This window comes from Paramisgurnus dabryanus, chromosome 3, assembly GCF_030506205.2.
Source record: "Paramisgurnus dabryanus chromosome 3, PD_genome_1.1, whole genome shotgun sequence".
NCBI classification, from domain to species: Eukaryota; Metazoa; Chordata; class Actinopteri; order Cypriniformes; family Cobitidae; genus Paramisgurnus; species Paramisgurnus dabryanus.
The window spans coordinates 2176360-2197125 of record NC_133339.1 but is presented as its reverse complement, the minus strand read 5'-3'; the positions used below and the strand labels follow the sequence as shown (position 1 = coordinate 2197125).

Here is a 20766-nt window from a genome sequence, read left to right as displayed (position 1 = left end):
CGCCCATCCGCGGAGACCATCCTATCAAGTATGCAGGTGATGGCAAATGAAGTGCGGTGTTACCTTGATAGAAGAACAACGCGAGAGCGCATTCTTCTGCGGAGCTGTGAATAAACAATCGATACGGAGAAAACGAGCAGTTTGGTTAAATTGACAATGAGGTAAGTTTCACTACAATTGAAAATCTCCGGTATTTGTAACTATGGTGGGAAAGGGGTTAATTAAATGCGGAGTCGAGGGCAGCACAGTCCTGTAGGCCACCATTGTTGTTTTGGTCGATCACACATGCCTAGATTGAAATAACAGATGCACCTGACACCGCCGTTGTCAAAACCATTTGCGTTTTCCTAACCCAAACCAGGCGTTGTCAAGTAAAAAAACATCCGGACTGCATAAAAAGTTGTGTACACTACCCCTGACATCACTACCGCGGTAGTGAGAGTGGGGACTAAAAATACTGCTGTGGCAGTGGTATTTAAAAATATTTCCCAGTTGATCGGAGCGCTGGAGCTCGTCACGTGGAGACGTGATTCCAGGAACGGGCCGGCCAAATGCCGGAAAAACTGCAGCTTGACCCAGAGGCTGGAGGCTGCCTTATATACCCCATCATGATGACTGATAGACCTGAATGTTTAGGCTCCTCTCAAACCTACGTTAAGAACTACAATTCAATTGACTGTATGTTGGGATATCACTGCATCAGCTCTAATAAAAGCAGATTTCTGGCACTGATCATAATAAATGAATGTACTGACTGACCAGTCGGCAATGGACAGTAAACATCTTCAGTCTGTTTCTGATCTGATGTCTGACTGATGTTCTGCTGTTGACTGACAGCTGAGTGAGACTGAGAGTTTTTGTTGTTGTTGTACCACCACAGCAGGACCAAGAAAAAGATCAAAAACACAACGCTCAGTCCAAGACCCAGACTATTAATAAGACCAAGAGATGAAGATCCTGCGGCTGGAAAAGCAGAGATACATTCTTATATAACCAGTGCATATGCAAAAAACATTTCAACAGTGCTTATAGAGGAGACAGATCACCTCTGACTGAGATCCAGCTCTTTGGAGACTCTCCTCTCTCTGGGTATTTACAGTAGTAGAAACCCTCATGTGACTTTGAGACTGTAGGGATGATCATCATGTATCCTGTAGTCTGACTCTGCACCACTGATCCATCTTTATAAAATTCAGCTCTCAGATTAGAAGGTTTTTTATATCGATATAAACAGCGTAGAGTCAGAGGATCTCCTTCAGCCACAGGATGAACAGGACTGTCCAGAATCACATCAGCATCTACACAACAGAAAAAATGACTGATGATTACAAATCATAAAAATATATCAGATTGATTATCGGCTTGTTACTGTATTTGTGGCAGATGGTAAAGAAAAAAGTATGAAAGAGCATATTTAACCATTATATAAAAACCAGAATACAACCCCAAATCAGAAAAAGTTGGGACACTGTAGAAATTGTGAGAAAAAAAGGAATGGAATAGTTTACAAATCTCATAAACTTATATTTTATTCACAATAGAATATAAATAACATATCAAATGTAGAAAGTGAGACATTTTGAAATGTCATGCCAAATATTGGCTCATTTTGGATTTCATGAAGCAATACATTCCAAAAAAAGTTGGTACAAGAAGCAATAAGAGGCCAGAAAAGTTAAATGTACATATAAGGAACAGCTGGAGGAGGACCAATGTTTAGGAATGGGAATGTTGTCCCATTCTTGTCTAAAACAGGCTTCTAGTTGCTCGACTGTCTTAGGTCTTCTTTTTCGCATCTTCCTTTTTATGATGCGCTGAATGTTTTCTGTGGTTGACAGATCTGAACTGTAGGCTGGCCATTTCAATGCTAAGATCCTTCTTCTATGCAGTCTTGATGTTGTAATTGATGCAGTATGTGGTATGGCATTGTCATGTTGGAAAATGCAAGGTCTTCCCTGAAAGAGACGACGTCTGAATGGGAGCATATGTTGCTCTAAAACCTTTCAGCATTCATGGTGCCTTTCCAGATGTGTAAGCTGCCCATGCCACATGCACTCATGCAACCCCAAACCATCAGAGATGCAGGTTTCTGAAATGAGCGCTAATAACAACTTGGGATGTCCTTGTCCTCTTTAGTCCGGATGAAAATGCATCCATGTTTTCCAAAAAGAACTTCAAATTTTGATTCGTCTGACCAAACAACAGTTTTCCACTTTGCCAAAGTCCATTTTAAATGAGCCTTGGCCCAGAGAAAATGCCTGCGCTTCTGGGTCATGTTTAGATATGGCTTCTTGTTTAACCTTTAGAGTTTTAGCCGGCAACGATGAATGGCACGGTGGATTGTGTTCACCGACAATGTTTTCTGAAAGTATTCCAGAGCCCATGTTATGATTTCCATTACAGTAGCATTCAGGGGTGTGATTCTTCCGGATAAATCCGAAATTCCGGCTTTTCCGACCTGAAAATGAGGCTTTCATGAATCATGCAAATCAAATTTTGTGTGGGGGGGAGTTTGCAAGGCACCGTTATAAATGACCGCATATCACTCCGCAAGTAGTCTATTTATTTGTCACGATGGAACTTCATTAAAAGCAGAGCTCACTATAGCTTGCAGTCGGATCTCCGGCATGTGGTATTGACTGCGAATAAAAAAATAATGTGTTCGCCTACAAATAATATGAGAGGAACACATCTTTCACTCTTTACCAAACTAGCCAAGTAGAATAGGTGGGGTGTTTGAGGTGTGGCTGAGATCCAGCTGCAGATGCTGCGTGGCCGCGGAGAAGTCATAATAACACGTTAACGTTGTCAGCAGGATGAAAAGTATATGAGGTAAAACGACCTAATTGATAAAGGACTAAATCTGTGGCGCTAGGCATGGATAGAAGGAATAGGCAGAGACACTTAGTGGTAAGAAATTAAGAGAGCCAACCAGGTGTTTGCTGCTTTGACAAAACTGTCTGTTTCAAATCAGGCTATGCCAGTAATGTTAATATCAGATTTCTAGTCGAGGTGAAATGCGGTCTCGCGGTATCAATATAAAGTTGAGTTTTTGTCAAAAAGTTTGCTTGCATTATATTATTCTGTAATCTCATACGTTAATGTACGCATATACGCGAATCAGATCCAATGTCATCCTGACGAACACACGCATACGTTTGCTCCTCTTAATGGTTTGTGAATCTGGCAGTAACGCTTGCGATTACAGAATAATATGATGACAAACACACACATTCATGGATCTTGTTTGTGAAATGCGTAGCTCTTTACTGTTAGATGCTTTGCCAAAAGAACTATGCAAAAGACAGATGCACTTGACTGCCTTTCCAACATCATTTGAATTAAGTAACTTTAATGTTACAGTATCCACTTTAAATTCAGCGTTCAAATGTTGTAATCAATAATTAATCTGTATTAAATGCCCCCACTAATTATTCTATAAACATTAAACATGTTTTGACCAATGGCGAATCTCATTTATCAAGTTGTGTATGAGGCTTGTGTGCCTTATTATTATTACAATATGCAACCAAAGATTTTACTAAAAGGGCACAAATTTGTTAACAAGAACATAAAAATCCTCATAGATTAGTCACTTATTTTTACTCTCAAAATGCACCACATTGATGTATTTACCTTTAAATGCACAAAATGATTTTGTTCAGTCTGATGCAGTGGCAAGGCTACATAATGGTCATGATTGGCCACTCAGATCGATCAATTTTGAGCCCAAATTATATTTCAACTGTATTTCATTTTATATATATATGTGTGTGTGTGTGTGTGTGTGTGTGTGTGTGTGTGTGTGTGTGTGTGTGTGTGTGTGTGTGTGTGTGTGTGTGTGTGTGTGTGTGTGTGTGTGTGTGTGTGTGTGTGTGTGTGTGTGTGTGTGTGTGTGTGTGTGTGTGTGTGTGTGTGTGTGTGTGTGTGTGCGCGCGTGCGTATGTCGCCACGTCATTGTAGGTGTGCCGTTTATTTTCCAATCACAGCTATGATGAGCATTCCTGTATGTGATGCAGTGCCGTCTAAGGGCCCGAAGATCACAGGCATCAAGTATGCTTTTCCAGCCTTGACCCTTGCGCACAGAGATTGTTCCAGATTCTCTGAATCTTTGGATGATATTATGCACTGTAGATGATGATAACTTCAAACTCTTTGCAATTTTTCTCTGAGAAACTCAGAAAACTATTTTTCGCCGCAGCATTTGGGGGAGTTGTTGATTCTCTGCCCATCTTGACTTCTGACAGACACTGCCACTCTGACAGGCTTTTTATACCCATTCATGTTGCCAATCGACCTAATAAGTTGCAAATTATTCCTTAAGCTTTTCCTTATGTGTACATTTAAATTTTCTGGCCTTTTATTGCTATCTGTCCCAACTTTTTTTGGAATGTGTAGCTCTCATGAAAACCAAAATGGGCCAATATTTGGCATGACATTTCAAAATTTCTTACTTTCAAAATTTGATATGTTATTTATATTCGATTGTAAATAAAATATAAATTTATGAGATTAGTAAATTATTCCATTGCTTTTTTACTCACAATTTCTACAGTGTCCCAACTTTTTCTGATTTGGGGTTGTAGAGACACTGACAACACCCTAGCAACCAGCAAGAAAATCTATATTAATATTTATTTAATATCCACTGATAAATACTAAGTATAAATGAAATAAAAATAGTACAAACTGCTTCATCTGTTTCATTGCACTGATGGTAAATATTTTCTGCCTCTAAAATTAATAAATAATGATTAGCAAACTCACAGTGTACTGAGATATTAACAGGATGAAGTTTCTCCTCAGATTCAGACTGACACCAGTACACTCCAGTATCAGATGTGTAGAGATAACTGATTGTACATTTAGATCCTGTTCCTGTAGATCTCCAGTATGATGATGAACAAGGTTTCAGTTTGTCTGTGTATCTTCTCACTGTCCATCCAGTAGATTTACTGTGATCCTCACAGTTCAGGTAGAGAGATTCAAATGAGAAGTGTTGAGATCTGTCAGGTATGATGGTCAGAAAGACTGAAGGAGAAACACCTGAGAAGAAAATGACAGAAAAAATGAATGATATAAGACATAGAGTGTAAGATATTGTTGTTGTTTAGTTGTGTGTGATGAACTCACCAGTGATCCACAGTGTTTGTGTGTTACTGTACTCTGTGTGATAGACTGGATCTCCTCTCTCTGCTCTGCACATATAAACTCCTGTGTGCTTCACAGTCACTGAACTCACTGTGTAGATGCCTTTAGATCCTCCACTGCTGACTGAAACCAGCTCATGATCAACATCTTTATTAACTGTAGAAAGGATCAAAAGGCTGCACATGAAATAAATAAAAGCACCTTTCAACTTTAAAATGTTTTGAATTAATCCAATTAATGTATTTGTTATGAGATGAATGAGATATTACCTGAGTAAAGACTCTGTACAGTGAACCAGCTGAATGTCCAGCCTGTAGATGAATTTATAACCTCACACATCAGAGTCACTGAATCTCCTTCAGTCAACCACTGCTGTGGAGAAACACTTAAAACTGTCTGTGGTTTATCTGAAAGTGATCAATCTCTCATGAATAACATGTTACACTTCATCTTAACATTAATAATGATGAACAAACATATAAACTCACCTGATACATCATACACAATATTTTAAACAACGGGTGATATTATGAAAGTATGATTTATCAGGCTGTTGAGATGCACAGTAGTAAAATTAAACATAAATAAAGTATAATAAAAACGGTCTGTTAGACTTTTAGGGCTCTATCTTACACTTAAGTGTTTTTTGTTAGTTTCCACCCTGCGCAATTATAATTTTCACGTTTAGCGCCACATTGTTTAAATAGCAAATGCATTTGCACCCAAAATACTCCCATTTGCTCATTAAAAATAGGACCAACCCTTTTCGACCATGCGCTCGGCGCACAAACCATTTTTCCCGTTGTTAAATTAGCAAAAGTGGATTTGGACATGCCATTTAGACGTTGCGATCTGCAATTTAGACAATGCGCTTAGATCGTTAAAATAGGGCCCTTAGGTTTCATGTTGTCTCTCACCTTTAACATTAATCCACAGTCCATCACTGTAGTCTGTGTAATAGTCTGGTTTTCCTCTTCCAGCTCTACACCAGTACTGACCTCCATCTGAAACTTTAACACTGTGGATTGTGTAAGAGTTTGTTTGTGTTGTCGTCTTCTCAGTGATTTGTGTCTTTTTGTACCAGTAAAACTTCCATCCAGTAGACCAATGATCAATGTGACACTTCAGAGTCACTGTGTTATCTGTCAGTACAGATCCTTCACTTGATGTGAGTTTGGGTTTTGGTTTTGATCCTGCAGGAGAGTAAAACACATTCAGATCCTGAAGAGTCTCAGAGTTCATCTGTTCTTTATGAGCTTATAAATCTCATCACAGGCTGCGTTACCATTACAGAGTTTCACAAAACTTTAGCAATATTTTTTTTAAATGTCGACAAAAACTATTGAAATGACGGCATTTTCATTAACTGATGATATGCGACTGAATGATGTTTTTCCTCTTGCGTTACATCATTCCAGGTTTACTAACATCACATCCACCGGCCGCAATATGAATAATTTTTAACCTAATTACTTTACATTATTTTAAATCAAAAGAGATGTAGGAGTGTTATCCGAACATTATTGACAAGGAAAGTCTGATATACCTGGGAGCAGACACGTATTGAGGTGTTTCCAGACCTGCCAACCTTTACGCATTTTGAGTAACAGATACGCATTTAGACACCAAACTACGCTGCTACGATTGTCACTTCAAAATACGCGAAAAGCCATTGATGGCTTTGAGTTCAAATGTCTGTGCATTTGCGCACTAGGCAATTCGTCTATGGGTGTTACCGCATAGGACAGCAACCTGTTGGGAAAAGAAGACGTCGACCAATCATAGTGCTAGTTTTAAACTTTTCAAAGCGGAGAGCAGGGAGCCGTCAAAACGAATAACAAAAATAACGAAATTGTTTTTTTTATCTCAGTCCATCTTCATACTGTGACTTGTTTTACAATTATATAGGTTTGCATTATTTCTGAGAAAACCAACACATGTTTGTTCACTGTTCTGTATTGTCAGATATGAAATTACTGTTTAGTTTACTAGATCTACTTTAGGACACTGCATAAACAATTGGCATCACTGCTAAAAAAAAAACAGTATACCAGCAAGACCAGCATATGTTGTGTTTTGGTGCTAGTTTGCTGGTGACCATCAGCATGGAGCAGCTTAATTCTCATGCTGGTTTGGTGCTGGTTTAGCTGGTGGTCATCAGCATACCAGCACCAGCAAGACCAGCATATGTTGTGTTTTGGTGCTGTATGCTGGTGACCACCAGCTAAACCAGCACCAAACCAGCATGGGAATTATGCTGGTCTATGCTGTTTTTCAGCAGGTTTAAACACTATGCAGATAATTGTAGCGATTTCAGCGGGAGGAGGAGAACGGCGTTATTTAAAACACTATAAACCTCCGACCAAAACACTATGGGAATTTAAGGGAATTTGGGGAAATTCCCTGATTTAGCTAAAATGGAATAATAAGTACAATTAAATGTAATTAATTATACAAATTATTAAGATTTTAACTGATTTAGCAGAATAATAATAACAATTAATTGATGTATTTGTCCAGCAAATACTCATAATTGTACATTAAGAAGTTAATTCCGTGGCCTTTAGAAAATAACATTCTTACTGCTATAAAGTATTTTTAAGCATGTAGCTTTAAGATCTTAAAGGCAGATTTAGTGACATTTATTTCATGAGCATTGAACACAGAAACAATTCAATTGTGAAATGCAAAACCGTTTTTTTAAACTACGCTACAAAAACAAACAAGACTAACTATACATACAAACAACAAACGAGAAACATATATGAAAGAGAAAGAATGGAAAATTAAGAGAGAGAGAGAGAGAGAGAGAGAGAGTAAAAGAAGGGCAACATCACTATTGACTTAACTTCTGCACAAATCATTAGAACTCTAAGAATCACCTTAATTAAAAGGGGCAATAACTTTTACAGCGAATGAACAAGCGATACTTGCGTTTGGCTTTTGTGAGGCACGTGTGTACGTCCAGCTGTATGGGCGCGTATGCGAGGAAGATAGTTCCTGAGTTTGTGGTCACGTGACGGAGTCCTTGGAGGTGTCCGTAGGAGTTGAAGTTTAAGTCCAAGTGGCAGGGTACCCGAAACTAGAGGGATAGGTATCATAGCGGGCCTGGCTGGGCGCCGCGGCCTCGCTGTTGAGCAGCCGTGTGGCGTGCTGGGCGCGACTGTGAGCTGTGATGAATTGGGGTGCAGGCCTCTTAACCTGAGCTTAGACCAACCCCTTGAAGTTCAGATGACCAATCCAAAAGGGTGTTGATAGAGTAGGAAAACTTTGTCTTTGTTTTACCAGACTCATTTGCATAGATGGACTATGCTAAAGATTTTGTTAAATAATAATTTGGATTAATATTTAGCAAGTTTGATATCAGTTATGGTAAGATGATGCACATCATTGATCAGGAAAGGATTTGCTTTGAGGTGTTAATTTGCTTAGATTGGCACAATAAAACAGCCAGAGAGAGTCGATAGGTCTGGAAATGTGTGTTATCAGGAGATTAGGATCTTCTGATGAAAGCGTCCGAGCAGACCTGGTGACAAAACTCAATCTAGGGTCACAGCATGAAACCGGTAACGACCCAGACTGAAGAGACCTCCAGTTGACGTCCAGCCAGATGTTACATAATATACACAAACGATCATGCACAAATGCTTTTTATTGTAGTAGCAGCTAAGTAATGTTATTGTAAATTTTTGAAAAGACTCATTATCATCAGTACTGTAGAATGCAAATCTGCTAACATTCCATTTTTGACTTAAAACATATTAATACTGTTCATGTTAGGTATGTTAAAGAAAAAGTAGTGGGAGGCCTGTGCCCCAGTAGAGCTTCATGTCAACGGGCCTGCTGGAAAATAAAGCAAGAATACAGCAAGCTATTTGTTGATTATTTGTTATTTATAATGTCCCATGTATTTAAATGCCATAGGCCAATACAATTAAAAGAGTTCTTCATAGCCTACTTGTATATTGAAAAACTAGATATGGTGGTGAGTGGGAACTATGTACTTAGTAATAAGTTGTGATAAGTGAGCACGTGAACTCAACTGATCAGCAAATGTGCCTGACCTCACGCCGCTGCAGTAATTTGCTACTCAAAAACATTTTCTAAGGTTGACAGGTCTGTTTCTGAGGTATTTCAAATATATGACTTCCTACATAAGGTGACCTGGAAATGCGAATAAATTGTTTCCATTGCCGTTCTGGGAAATACACCTCTTCTGAATTGCATAAAAAACACTTCATGCGAGCATAAAAACGTCTTTTGCGATATATTGGAGTTTTTGCCATATTTTCAATGCAAAATGTTAATTTGCACAATTTGAAGTAGAGGGCTGCATTGGGACGGGACTCCCGCGGGACCCGCGTGACCCAACGCAAATCTCGCGGGAGCGGGCGGGTTTACCTTTGCTGCGGGCGGGAGTGGGCGGTCAGAATTTTTTTGCGGGAGACCCACGGGTCCCGGTGGAATTTTTGCATGTAATAGAAATGGGGTCAACACATGAAGTTGAAAAGAAAATGAAGCTAAAAATTATACCATGGCAACTTCGGGGAGCACATGCCCAATGCCTTTATACACTATGTGCCTCGCGTCTGGAAGAACTGGTGAGCACTAGTGACAAATCAGGTTGTTAACAGTTAAACTGTTTGTTTGTTTAATTAATCATTTATTGCGTGTGTATCATGCAGTATACATTTGAAACTGGGGTTTTGTTTTAACGGTTAATGTTACAAAACACTGCTTAAAAAATTATGTCATTTTAACTGCGTAAAACCCCACGCGGAGTGAAGGCTGAGTCTGCGGTCGTTAGTACGAATTCAGTACTGTTTGATCTTACAGAAATTATAGTATAGCAAATATTATACTCTAACCCCAAACGCAAGCAAAGTTGATAGTTTGAGGACATGACAAAGTACGCTATCAAACAGACTCGAAAAACCAAGTAAGAGCCCGATCGAGCGAACGAAAAAACATAGGCTATAACAGACTGCACGGTCGGCATTTGAATATCTTCTTTATTTGGTTTGACATTTTTTTATGAAGAAAGACAACCATATTTAGCCTACTTGCTCCGGTGAAAGCCTGTTCTTAATGCCAGCGGAGAAAACTCTGCTTAAACAGGCATTTGCAGTTCCGCTTCATTTTCCATATAGAGCACCGCATATAATAAATGTTCACCATTTAGTTTTCCATGTCTGTCTCGTTAAGCTGTAATATCAAAATAAAATAAGCCATAACAAGAAGCTAACAAATCTCTCATGATGCGCGCTGATGCGGTGGAGAAGCACGTCTAAATTAAACCTGAGCCGGTGGACAAAAACTGACAACCCGGTGTTAAAACTCTAAATACTTAAATTAGTCTGCGATCCGAATTGCCAAAACAATCAGACATACAAACAAATAAATTTTCATGTATATGTAATTTATATTTGATGTATATTTACATTAAAGACTGTAAAAGACAATACATGAAGTGAAAACATTAAATGCGATCAGTGCGGTGGCGCATTAAAAACAAACTAATATTCCAATAGCATCTTTTCCATTAGAATTATTATTGCAGATCAAATATTCGACCATTCGTGCACATCTCTAATTTTAAACACAATAATGTTGAAAGTCTGTTATTCTAGATGTTAATCTGAAACAATGTTTGGTATGAGCATGCATTTGTGTACAGTGTACAGGGCGCGGGCGGGAGTGGAACACGCAGGTTGCGGGAGCGGGCGGGACTGGTCATAAATTCAGCGGGTGCGGGCGGGAGTGGGTTTAAAAAAACAGTCCCGGGCAGGGATCTAATTTGAAGGGTAATGGAAACACAGCTCCTGTCTGTTTACATGAAATCCCAAACCTAAATAATCAAATAAATTAACCAAGATATTCTGGTCTTAATTAAAACATTAATACACCACAACCATTGACATTAAGTTCCTAATTGTTTATACACACATTAGAATACTTCTGTATATTTTACAGTAACACTGATATTAAACTCACCATTCACATTGACATTAACAGCAGAGATTGATAGTGAAGTTTGTGGTCGTCCGTGTATCTCTGCACTACACCTGAACTCATCCTGATCAGATTCAGTAACTCCATTGATAGTGAGAGAGTCTCTGTTTACAGTGTAACGCCCAGAGTTAATCACTTTAGTACCACGTTTATACCACTGATATCTCCAGTTTAATGATCTGTACTGATCCTCTATCTCACACTTCAGAGTGACTGTCTCTCCAGTAAACACAAATCTGTCTGGTTTTACACTCAATGTAGCTCTGGGTAAAGCTGAGGAAAGAAGAAAATAAAGCTATAACAATAACAATCATAATCACAGATCTCCTAACCCACAGATCACATGTCGGAATAATTTTTAAATAAAACAATATATTTCGGATCCCTCTAAAACATTGACACAAGACAACAATTGGCATAATGTTTCTGATAATTAACACACATGACATGTTTCTGTCTTTATTTTCCTATTTTACAGACATTAAAGTTGAACTCACCCTTCACAGTAAAATTAACAGGTGAGCTTGATAGTGGAGGTTGTTCATCTCTCTCTGCACTACACCAGTACTCAACCTGATCAGATGTATTAACTCCATTGATAGTGAGAGAGTCTCTGTTTACAGTGTAATGCCCAGAGTTAAACACTTTAGTTGTGTTTTTATACCACAGATATCTCCAGTTTAATGATCTGTACTGATCTATCTCACACTTCAGAGTGACTGTCTCTCCAGTGAACACAGATCTGTCTGGTGTTACTCTCACTGTAACTCTGGGTAAAGCTGAGGAAAAAAGAAAATGAAAATATAAATCTCATCACAGATCTGTTTACATGAAAGAGACAAATCTATGAAATTCAGTCACCTTCAGTTTCTCCAGAGGGGATGTTTGAAATCAATACTGTAGACAAAAAAGAGAAAAAACTTGTTGGCATGATAAATAATTTAACCTGAAATGTAAATGTGAATAATGCTGTACTGTATATCACAATGTGTGATCAAAGGACATCTCTTAAATGTGGATGTTCTTAAGCCAGAGTTGTGCCTTTTCTTTATTAATTTCACAATTCTTATAACACATTGTTTTACACAACCAACGTTCCTGGTATTTTTAAAATTTCTGGCGGAAACACGTCATGCGCCGCTGTGCATAGAGTTTATTGTTTCCAACGGAAGCGTCGCCCTTTCACCAGCACTGTCACGCCCCCTCAGATCACCATTAACGTTAAATGGGATTTTAATGATAAAATGTGCTATTTAAAAATCACATTGTCTAGCAAGGTCGAATTTTGATTGGTCACTTGACTAAGAGTGCTCAGCCACCCTAATAACATTACTTACAATTTCTTGCACTAAGGAAAGCAAACACAAAGGCTACGAACATTCCATAATTTCAAGGTTGTATAGACGGTTGCAGCAGTAACAACATAAACAAGTGTCTTTTGTGGAATACACGTAACTTCCAGTAAGAATAAATAACAACAAGGTCCTTTATAAGTAGTTTATTTATATGACAAGCAAAATAACCAACACATAGATTACCTAGGAAACCAAAACATTTGTTATTTTCGACTAGGTATTTGTTAAAGAGTTCAGTTTAGCAACTAGTCAGACCATTAAACAAACAGAAACCGGTTCCGACCAAACGTGTTATCGCCTCACCCCACATGGACCATCATCTGTGTTCCTGGATATTGGACTACCTTACGGACCGATTACAGTATGTGAGGATCTGTGACTGTGAGTCTGATATGGTTGTCTGCAACACTGGAGTCCCGCAGGGAACGGTTCTGGCTCCGTTTCTTTTTACCATCTACATTGCAGACTTCAAATTTAATTCATCAACCTGTCACCTACAGAAATTCTCTGACGACTCTGTCATCATCGGTTTGATTTCAGATGATGATGATAAGGAGTACAAAGGACTGATCCAGGACTTTGTGGACTGGTGCCAACGGAGCTGCCTCCAGTTAAATGCGGGGAAAACCAAAGAACTGGTGGTGGATTTCCGTAGGCGTAAACAGACTTCCTTACCATCAGTGAATATTCAGGGAAAGGACATCATGAGAGTGGACTCTTATAAATATCTGGGTGTCTATTTAAACAAAAAACTGGACTGGACAGATAATACTAAGGCAATCTACAAGAAAGGGCAGAGCAGACTCTTTCTGCTGAGGAGACTAAGGTCTTTTGGCGTGCAAAAAGAGCTACTGAAGACCTTTTATGACTCTGTGGTTGCCTCAGCCATATTTTATGGTGTAGTATGCTGGTGTAGTAGCATTTCTATTGCAGAAATGAAGAGATTGGACAATCTGATCAGAAAGGCCAGCTCAGTCCTTGGGATTCCTCTGGACACTGTACAGGAGGTGGGAGAAAGTAGGATGGTAGCAAAGCTATCATCATTGTTGGAGAACGACACTAACCCACTGTATGAAATACTTTCAGCTCTGAGAAGCTCCTTCAGTGACAGACTGTTACATCCTAAGTGTCTGAGGGAGCGATACAGACTTTCTTTTCTCCCTGCTGCTATAAGACTTTACAATCGGAGCTGCTCCCAGTGAACCAGTCACCATTATATACATCTTGTTGATACAGTAATTTTTTAACATGGGCAATAATAGAGATTTTGAAAAATGTGCAATATCTTTTAGGTGCAATATGTCTTTGTAAACACTATATATACTTATTTTGCTTATAATGTTTATTATATTATTATGTCTTCTTTTTGTTTTTGCTGTTGTAACACTGAAATTTCCCCATTGTGGGATGAAAAAAGGAATATCTAATCTAATAAAACCGTGTATATTGCATTAACTAATTTCACCATGGAGATTCGAACATGGATTTTAAAGAAAGAAACTACAGCAACTGCCATTACCTCTGTGTCTGAGCTTCAAATGAGCAGTGTTGTGCTAATATGTGGGTATGCGTTTTTGTTGTTTTTGTATACAGTAAGATTGTTCAAAACTCTGTACATTGCTTACCATTGATTAGCCGTTGAACGAGAGAGTTGCGACAACTGTGAAGTTCAAAATGCTCAGCTGTCAGTTTTTTATTAATAGTCAAGAAATACATTAATTTACAATATTTATATCATACCAATATAAATATTATAATCAATATATAAATGTTTCGGTTACACTTTATTTTGATAGTCCACTTTAGACATTCTACTAACTATAAATAACTTTGCAACTACATGTCAACTAACTTTCAATAATTTGCAACTATACGTCAACTAACTGTCATTAGTTTATTAGTAGACTGTAAGGGTTGGGGTTAGGGAAGAGGTTTGGGTTAGTGGAATAAGTTGACATGCACCTGCAAAGACACTAATAGACAGTTGAATGTCTGTTGAGATATCATCACAATAAAGTGTTAGTAGATATTAAGCAGACAGTCTACTAATTCACTAAAGATTGGTAGTTGATAAGTAGTTGCAAAGTTACTTATAATTAGTAAAATGTCTAAAGTGGACTATCGAAATAAAGTGTTACCAAATATTTATATCAATATCATACCAATATGTGTAAGTAGTATTTGTATGTAATCAACAATGTTTTACACTAACCCTAACAACTTTTAACTTTTAAATGCATCACACTGTGTAGTATATATATTGTTGATGAATGTTTATATGGTTTAGTTGAATGTGTGCCTCGTCTCTGTTAGATTTATAAATATACAAAAACAAGATTTAAAAATTGACTCATAAGGATAAACAATGCATTTCTTTGTTTAATTTATTGTAAATGAAAATACCCCACCCTTGGCTCAGTATGATTTTTTTTTTTTTGATTTTTTTTGTTATTCTTAAAGGGCTCCTATGTAAACTTTTGCCTACAATCCGTGTGATCGTTATAGTCGAGATTTCAGCTAAGACGATAACCCGCGTCATCGTTTACTTTGGGATTTTTCCCCTGTGCATATGGTTAACATGTACTAACACACACTAACACACCAAAGGAAATGTAAAATCGTGAATCGGATAAGTGTACATTTGATGGGAGATATCAACTTTATGACTTTCAATTCTTATTCATCCCTGAACTCATTAATACATCAACAGAATCACAGTTTCATACGTTTTTGCATTAATATACACACTATGCACCCCCACAGAATTTAATAGCCTTTATCTTTATTACACAATAATGGATGAATAACCATAACCATTGTATACTGTATAGTAATACAAGTGGTAAAATAAGGTTTTACTACAATAAAATCATAATTTATTTTTCTAAGGGCCTTTCTATAAAGACTTTATCAGCAAGTTCACATGTATATCTTTTCACAAACCTCTTTACTACCGTAAAATAAGGGCCAATCTCATTTATCTGTCTTAAGACAGATGGTTCGTCTAAAAAATGAGACACCACTTGATTACCGTTTGCGTCACCTTCCCTTGCCGCTAACTGGCTGCTACGTAAACAGACAAGCATTGACATAAACAAAGAAATGCTGTCGTCTCAGGTTGTGGTATCGATTGCCGGAGCTGAGCTCAACAAATAGCGCATAACTTAGCCGCTAGCTACCGCCTTATCTAGCGATTCAAAACAAAAACATTACAATTAAAACCGCTTAAACATTTTATTAAAAGTATCATAAAACATCAGTGTCATAATATAATCTCAATTAAACTGCAGAAAATAACATTACTTTCATTTGTGCGACTCATTGACAGTTCGACGTTCAGCCATAAAACATCTTGATGCCGGCTCTCCTGAGAAACTCCTACTTTAACGTTACCCCTCTCTTTTCAGTGTGGTCCTTATCACACTTCGTTTCAAGGGCTATGTATCCCAACGCCTTGGCCCTAGCCATTGATCAAACTGAGAATTGATACGTCACTTTCCCTCACACGAACGCGCAAAACGGAGGGGAAGGGGTAAGACAGAGAAATGAGACGCACCCTAAGCCTCATCTCAGCTACAGACTCTTCAATGCTCTTGAACACAAAATCTCATGCTGTTGATTTTCCTGTTTACAGATTTTACTATCACACCAGACAAAAGTTTCTGTTCAACTGTTCTGAGCCATCAAGCCAACTGAAGTTGACATTCTGAAGTCTGAAGTTCACATCACAAATATAGGATTATACTGTACATACACACTTACCGACTTATCTACAACGAGAGCAGTACAAAACAAAACCACAAAACTGATTACACGCACGCACACAAAGATTAAAACTCTGAGAGTAACATGATTTAGGAAAAATACAGGAACAGTAAATCTCTTGATCCTGTAGACAATGTGACAGTAATTGATGTGTAGTCAAATCCATAGAGAGAAGATAATACTCACCGAGAACTAGAGGAAGAGAAATCAACTCCATACTGATCTACTGAAGACTTCCTTAATGAAGACTTCCTCATTAACAGTTTTTTAACTCATTCCGGGGGTCCACTAGGGGCCCTCACAATGGTTTGAAATTATTTATCAAAAATCAATTGTACACGCATTAAAATAAAATTATTATCTTATTTAAACAGATTTTTCACCAATATATTTTGTAGTGATTGGTAAATTTTTAACAAACATTTATATTTCTAGTTATGTCAAGTTATGGAGTTCTTTACTGGGTTGTGGGGACGGCCTACAAATTGTTGTGAACAGAGGAGGGGCTTAAGAAAAACTGAGATCCATGGCTCTACCACAACATGTACTACCGGAATGTTTTAGATATAGGGCCAGATTTACTAAACAGGGCAAATTAGCGCATGAGCGCAATTCCAAAAATGCGCTGATGGGAGTGGTGATATCTGCGGGTTATTTACTAAAAAAGCGCTAATTAAATAACACAGGCGCAACAGCTGATTTCCATAATGACCAACCAATCTACTAAGAGCAGCGCAAATTAGCGCATGGTTGCAAATAAGCAGAGATGATGCTCCTGCAGGTGCATGTGATATACAGGCCGATAAATAAAGGCAGAGAGACGCGTGAACTTATCTGGTAAAATGATCCTGGAAATCCTCTCCCTTCTACTATGCAGTCTCTGATTTCTGCGATGTCTCCTCCTAGCAACAACAATTGCAGCCATTTCGAGCGCAAAATGATTTAAGACATGCTTTTTTTCGGCGTTAAATAGTCGCGCAAATGCCATACATAACACATGCGCAAACATTAGTAAATCGCGTTGCGTGAATCATTTAAATAGTCTCCTCCCAAAATGTTTGCGTCTGAAAGGGAAACTCCTAGAAATGCATATGCAATCAGGTCAGTCGCAAAAAGAACTAGACCACACCTTTTCAGCGCTAATGATCCACTGCGCGTCTTTAGTAAATTCCGACATCGCTATTTACCGCCAAAATGATGGTTTACGCTGGCGCAAGCGCTTAGTAAATCTGGCCCCAAAATCTACAAATGAAGCATCACACAGACCTACATTTCTACACAAATATTTTGTTGTTAAACTTTTTCAAAAAGCATTAAATTGAGCAAAACAACATTTATCAACTGCACTTTGTAATGGTGGACAGTGTTTGTAATGGAAAAATCTATAAGAAGCTGATGAACAAATGCTGTTTTTACACATTGATTAACATCAGAGAACTGAAACTTTATCTCCATCAGACCTCTAACACTTATGTGTGCTGCTACTTCTGAATGACATCACTGATAATAACTTTCACAGTTTCACAGAAAAGGCTTAACACATGTTTGAACATCTCAGCTGAAAATAACTTGCAGTAACAGATCTTAAAATATTTACTTTTGATGTGTCTCAATATACGCACCAGTAATGTCTTTTTCTACGGAATGTTTGCTAAAGATGCTTCAACATCTTTCCCTTATAGCAGTAGATTCCAGGGAGGATCCATCACAGTATTGCGGTTTATAGCAGAACTCAACTTGCATCATTTGTACTATAGATGTAAATGATACCCAAGATCATATTGTAAAGAAGTGATGGTTCTGAATAACGGAAGGAACCTGAGCTACTATCTGGAGACCAGAATAGCACAGAGACTTCATGGTGTGATGTTTTGACAGAGCCAGTCAGCAAACAACCAAAAGAACAGAAACCACATAAGCCATTTTGATCACCTTTGCACCTGAAATTTTGGCTGTGCTACCTCAAAAATAAAAAAATAAAAACTAATATTGCAATTTTGAAGCTACTGTATGGGTCTCGCTTATAGGCAGTGTGGACCCACCAGATTGGCTGCTGGCTGTAGTTTGTTAGTGACCCTTCACAAGAATATTCTTAGTTACCACAGCACAGCATGCAGTATTAAAACAACATACATATGAGCACAACAAAATATAAAAGGGTATTCGGACATCTCTAGCCATTTTTATTCAAGAAACAATGTTATGACTTTGTGGAACTACAACCCCAAATCAGAAAAAGTTGGGACACTGTAGAAATTGTGAGTAAAAAAGGAATGGAATAATTTACAAATCTCATAAACTTATATTTTATTCACAATAGAATATAGACAACATATCAAATGTAGAAAGTGAGATATTTTGAAATGTCATGCCAAATATTGGCTCATTTTGGATTTCATCAGAGCTACACATTCCAAAAAAAGTTGGGACAGGTAGCAATAAGAGGCCAGAAAATTTTAATGTACATATAAGGAACAGCTGGAGGAGGACAAATGTTTAGGAATGGTAATGTTGTCCCATTCTTGTCTAAAACAGGCTTCTAGTTGCTCAACTGTCTGAGGTCTTCTTTGTCGTATCTTCCTCTTTATGATGCTCCGAATGTTTTCTGTGGGTGAAAGATCTGGACTGCAGGTTGGCCATTTCAGTACTCAGATCCTTCTTCTATGCAGTCTTGGCGTTGTAATTGATGCAGTAGTGGTCTGGTATTGTCATGTTGGAAAATGCAAGGTCTTCCCTGAAAGAGACTACGTCTGAATGGGATCATATGTATCTAGAACTTGGATAAACCTTTCAGCATTGATGGTGCCTTTCCAGATGTGTAAGCTGCCCATGCCACATGCACTCATGCAACCCCAAACCATCAGAGATGCAGGCTTCTGAACTGAGCGCTAATAACAACTTGGGTTGTCATTGTCCTCTTTAGTCCGGATGAAATGGCGTCCCAGTTTTCCAAAAAGAACTTCAAATTTTGATTCGTCTGACTACAGAACAGTTTTCCACTTTGCCAAAGTCCTTTTTAAATGGGCCTTGGCCCAGAGAAAACGCCTGTGCTTCTGGGTCATGTTTAGATATGGCTTCTTTTTTGACCTATAGAGTTTTAGCTGGAAACGGCGAATGACACGGTTGATTGTATTCACCGACAATGTTTTCAGGAAGTATTTTAGAGCCCATGTTGTGATTTCCATTACAGTAGCATTCCTGTATGTGATGCAGTGCCGTCTAAGGGCCCGAAGATCACAGGCATCAAGTATGCTTTTCCAGCCTTGACCCTTGCGCACAGAGATTGTTCCAGATTCTCTGAATCTTTGGATGATATTATGCACTGTAGATGATGATAACTTCAAGCTCTTTGCAATTTCTCTCTGAGAAACTCAGAAAACTATTTTTCGCCGCAGCATTGGGGGAATTGGTGATTCTCTGCCAATCTTGACTTCTGACAGACACTGCCACTCTGACAGGCTTTTTTATACCCAATCATGTTGCCAATTGACCTAATAAGTTGCAAATTAGTCCTTAAGCTGTTCCTTATATGTACATTTACATTTTCTGGCCTCTTATTGCTACCTGTCCAAACTTTTTTTGGAATGTGTAGCTCTCATGAAATCCAAAATGAGCCAATATTTGACATGACATTTCAAAATATCTCACTTTCAACATTTGATCTGTTATTTATATTCTATTGTAAATAAAATATAAGTTTATGAGATAAGTAAATTATTCCATTCCTTTTTTACTCACAATTTCTACAGTGTCCCAACTTTTTCTGATTTGGGGTTGTATAATGCTGGATCACATTGTTTTGAATTGCAACTTCAGACCCGTTTTGCTTCTATTCTCTAAACATTATGTATTGTAATACAGTGTGTTGCCCAAAAAGCCATTGTCATTTACATATTTTCTGTTGTCAGTTTAGATTTATAACCATAACATTGTCTCAATCACCACACACCCTCATTAAATAGTGGCTTTTCGGCTATATTCTTTCAGACAATACTGCCTAATTAACCATGTGCTCATGGTTATATACCACAGACAGATGTGTATATATCCAAACAGTCGATAAAAGTGACAGGTTTCGGAAACGCTATTTTCTACTCTTTCATTGATGGGTCGGCCGCCGTACAGGTGAATAGAATGGGCTGCTTCTCACTGCTGCTCACTACACAGAGTAGATGCCGAGATGAATAATCACTGAACTGAAAAGCGAAACCTTACGTCTAACACATCCTCATGACCACCTGATGATGAGAAGGGTTTCAGTTTGTTACTGTCATCCTCACTTGAGCCTTGAAGTCAATAAGGTTGAGATCCACGGATCATGTACTACATTAATGTTCTAGATTAAATCTACAAAGGGGGAATTACAAAGACGTATGTGTAGTTGTTCAAAAATGTTTGGTTGTGACATTTTAAACAACATTTATTTGTCATCATCGACACATAATAATGGCTATCGTGACCTGAACCCGAATCTATTAGAAGC

At 38.1% G+C, this 20766-nt stretch overlaps 2 protein-coding genes across 2 annotated transcripts in view; both read right to left on the bottom strand.

The window, feature by feature from the left end:
• LOC135733733 (Fc receptor-like protein 5) overlaps positions 1-20766 on the bottom strand; it is a gene marked incomplete at its 5' end in the record, with an annotated part of 237936 nt that overhangs the window by 13541 nt on the left and 203629 nt on the right. The gene's annotated exons all lie outside the window — the stretch shown is intronic.
• On the bottom strand, positions 692-12828 carry LOC141281879 (Fc receptor-like protein 5). The gene is made up of 10 exons (XM_073813706.1): positions 12822-12828; positions 12025-12060; positions 11661-11942; positions 11146-11436; positions 6069-6344; positions 5421-5558; positions 5134-5307; positions 4768-5046; positions 1047-1298; positions 692-963 (listed from the first exon to the last, which is right to left on the bottom strand). The coding sequence occupies exons 1-10, from the start codon at positions 12826-12828 to the stop codon at positions 692-694; spliced, it is 2007 nt and encodes a 668-aa protein (XP_073669807.1).